Source organism: Mizuhopecten yessoensis, unplaced genomic scaffold, assembly GCF_002113885.1.
Source record: "Mizuhopecten yessoensis strain PY_sf001 unplaced genomic scaffold, ASM211388v2 scaffold11135, whole genome shotgun sequence".
Lineage (NCBI taxonomy): Eukaryota > Metazoa > Mollusca > Bivalvia > Pectinida > Pectinidae > Mizuhopecten > Mizuhopecten yessoensis.
Window position 1 is genome coordinate 861,787 of NW_018408897.1, and position 3,748 is coordinate 865,534.

The window sequence follows — 3,748 nt, forward strand, 5'->3', positions numbered from 1 at the left end:
AGTATCTGTGTACTAAATCTAGATGTAGGTGTCACAGGTATACATACAACTGGGGTAAGTATCTGTGTACTAAATCTAGATGTAGGTGTCACAGGTATACCTACAACTGGCGTAAGTATCTGTGTACTAAATCTAGATGTAGGTGTCACAGGTATACATACAACGTGGGTAAGTATCTGTGTACTAAATCTAGATGTAGGTGTCACAGGTGTACATACAACTGGGGTTAGTATCATCTGTGTACATCAAATACAACCTGATTTTGATATTACATGTGTAATACAGTATGTACAACAAGTATATCAAGACTTTCATCAAGTACTTGTTGGAAGTGAGGCAATTTTGTCATGACTTATACTTTCATATCTTGGTGTATTTAATATTCATAACATGTCTGTCGTTCACAGCTTTGGATTGTATAGACAAAACTCTAAATTAAGTTTGTTGTAGTTTATAGCTCTGAAATAAGCCAATTTTTGTTGTTGCTTTGTAGGTTTCAAGCTTCCCTCGAAATGTAAGTAAATTGTGAGATGTTATGTGGTCACTGACACTACAATATAAAGGACAAATAGTTGATTCAATTGTTAACATTTGTATGCTAAACTTTGATAAATGTTCATTATAGTATAATTATAAATATGACAAAATAAACAGAGAGGCTCAAGGTGACAGACAATACACATACCTAAAGTTGTATGTTTCACAAGGAGGGAAGTTTAAGGGAGTAAAGATGGAATACTGAAAAGTTTAGATTTGCAGGATTATAAACTAGGCATTCAAATTTTTCGCAATAACAATTTTCTTTGAAAATTAACAACCTGCAAAATAAACAGCAAACTCATTCATCCTATCGTTTGGTTGACAAACAAATCTATGTACTACAGCATTTTAGATGATTTAAGATTTGATAAGGTATATTGTGTGGGGTTTGGTTATACTTGTTAACTAGCTAATATAACTCTTGTTGTTTAATGTTTCCTCAGATGTCATCCACACAGTCGGGCCGATTGGAGAAAACCAAGTGGCACTCAAAAGTTGTTACATGACAAGTCTTGAGGTTATGGTTGAAAACAAATTAAGATCAATTGTAAGTTCATCACAGAAACGTTTACAGATGTGATAGCTATATATATATATCAGGAAAACTACATCATGTAAAAAAAATGTGACTTCATCCTTTGACATTAAAATCCATAATCACTTAATGTTAATTTTGTTCCTTTTAGTGGAAATACTATTATTATTCACTGCAGAAATAGAGGATATTTCACTCGTGCTGCGCACTCGTGAAAAATATCAAAATAATAGCCACACTCGTGAAATGTATTTGTTATTTCTCAAGACACCATTGAATTTTCTCTTTATTACATTTTTAAAGCATAAAACATGAAAAATGTAATGCATTAAAAAAGGGTGGGAATCAGAAGCGCTATAATTAGCGCCATATTCTAATGACGTCACACTTAACAACAAGGCTGTGCGCCATTTTGAATGTACCAAACATTTACCATAACAACCACTTATTCTACCGTCGCTTCATTTGAATCTGAACAAAAAATCGTTGCCTTTGAATGCAGCGAATAGAAGAATTTAGATACCGTTATGATTGGTCAATACCAAAAAGTAATATTTTCACAGTGTGAAAATATCCCTTTTGATATTTGTCACAGTGTGAAAGATATCAGTTTTATCAAGTTGATAGAACCTGATGTTTCACTGGCAAAAATGTAATAAATACATATACTTTATGAAGTAAGCTGTGTATAGATACTTTATTATTCATCATTGTAAAAAATTCAAGCTCTTCATCGAAGGCAAATATGGTGAACACTGAACAGTAAATCACAGAAAACATGTCCTGTTAAATATTTAAGCATATGTATTGGCAATATACAGTAAAACTACATATTTTAGTGCTAGTCATATTTTAGCACTTTTTGCACTTTAAATCTTGCACAAATTTATGAATGCACCAATTGAAGTTCTGGTCAATTAAATTTATTGTACAGGTAAGACCTAGACAATCATAGACATAGTTGGCCTCTTTGATTCAAGTAGCATTTCTTTTGTTTAATATAAATTTCAAAGTGATATGTCTATAATCTAAAGACTTTCATATTATTAAGATTTAAATGTGTACATTTTTCATTTCAGGCCTTTCCTTGTATTTCTACTGGAATTTATGGTGAGTTTTCAGTAAAATTTATTATGACATCTAACAGAGTGTTGTGTTACAAATTGTATCTCCATTAGAGATTATGATTTCTACCTCCATTCACAGAATTATCTTTTGTGTTACCTGTGCATGACTCTTCTGTCATTTCTCCTTGGGAATGACATATGTACCGTGTTGTCATAGTTAATACTATGACGCCATAGGGACACAGGTTTCCCAACGATTAATTGTTGATTATCATGTTTATCCAACTCAAGTTGCATGTGGTTAATTTTCTAACTGTATGAAGTGTCTTTTACAATTTGAAAAATAACTAACAAGAGTAAGATAAACAAGATAATCAACCATCACCAGTTCACGGACCTCTTTCTCCCACAACGTTTAGATATTATATCTAGACAATTCCGTCTTTGCGTATTGCAGAGTTATCTTCTCTTGGGAGCAGGTATTGATTGTTACGTCATTGGTTTGTGTGAGAAAATTGCGTCGTTTTCTCAAAAATTGATGACATTACTCTCACAAACAAGTGACGTATCAATCAATACCTGCTCCCAAGAGAAGATAACTCTGCAATACGCAAAGACGGAATAGGTTTCTCTTTGGAATACATTATTCCTGTGTCTCTCTGTGAAATACATTATTCCTGTGTCTGATTTCGGAAACAATTGCCATGTACTATGATGTCACCATGGATGATGACGTTGCAAAGTATTGTGACTTGACATCATAATTAGAAGTTTGACCAATAAAAATTATCATGGATGTTACCCATCAGTGGGTAACCAGAAATGTTTACCATGTCCTAGCAGTTTACCCATCAGCGGGTCACCAGAAATGTTTACCATGTACTAGCAGGTTACCCATCAGTGGGTAACCAGAAATGTTTACCATGTCCTAGCAGGTTTATCCAAGGAGTCGGGAGTAAGGAAACCTATAGTGGTTGTGTTGAAGATTTTCCTTCCGGCAGAGAATTGAAAGACACTATGGTGTTCTGTTACAGGTCATCCACTCCTAGCCCTGGCAGAGATTTTGATGGACACTATATGGTGTTCTGTTACAGGTCCTCCACTCCTAGCCCCAGTAGAGATTTTGATGGACACTATGGTGTTCTGTTACAGGTCCCCCACTCCTAGCCCCAGTAGAGATATTGATAGACACTATGGTGTTCTGTTACAGGTCCCCCACTCCTAGCCCCAGTAGAGATTTTGATAGACACTATGGTGTTCTGTTACAGGTCCCCCACTCCTAGCCCCAGTAGAGATTTTGATGAACACTATGGTGTTCTGTTACAGGTCTCCCACTCCTAGCCCCAGTAGAGATTTGATAGACACTATGGCGTTGTGTAATAGATTGTCCCTAACCCCCAACCCCAGTAGAGTTTTTAGGTCACCTGAAACAAAGTCTCAAGTGACCTATTGCGATCGCCTTTCGTCCGTCGTCGTCCGTCGTCCGTCGTCCGTCGTTCGTCGTCCGTCCGTAAACAATTTACATTTTCGACTTCTTCTCCAAAACCCCTGAACCAATTTCAATGAAATTTTGCAGGGACCTTCCATGGACAAAGGTCAACAAAAA

At 35.7% G+C, this 3,748-nt stretch overlaps 1 protein-coding gene across 1 annotated transcript in view; it reads left to right on the top strand.

The window, feature by feature from the left end:
- The window catches only part of LOC110466511 (O-acetyl-ADP-ribose deacetylase MACROD2-like), a 14,353-nt gene that overhangs the window by 5,181 nt on the left and 5,424 nt on the right, over positions 1–3,748 (top strand). The window contains exons 5-7 of the mRNA XM_021523042.1: positions 494–514; positions 984–1,087; positions 2,155–2,185. Coding sequence (XP_021378717.1) covers positions 494–514; positions 984–1,087; positions 2,155–2,185 — 156 coding nt within the window. The remainder of the gene's footprint in view (positions 1–493; positions 515–983; positions 1,088–2,154; positions 2,186–3,748) is intronic.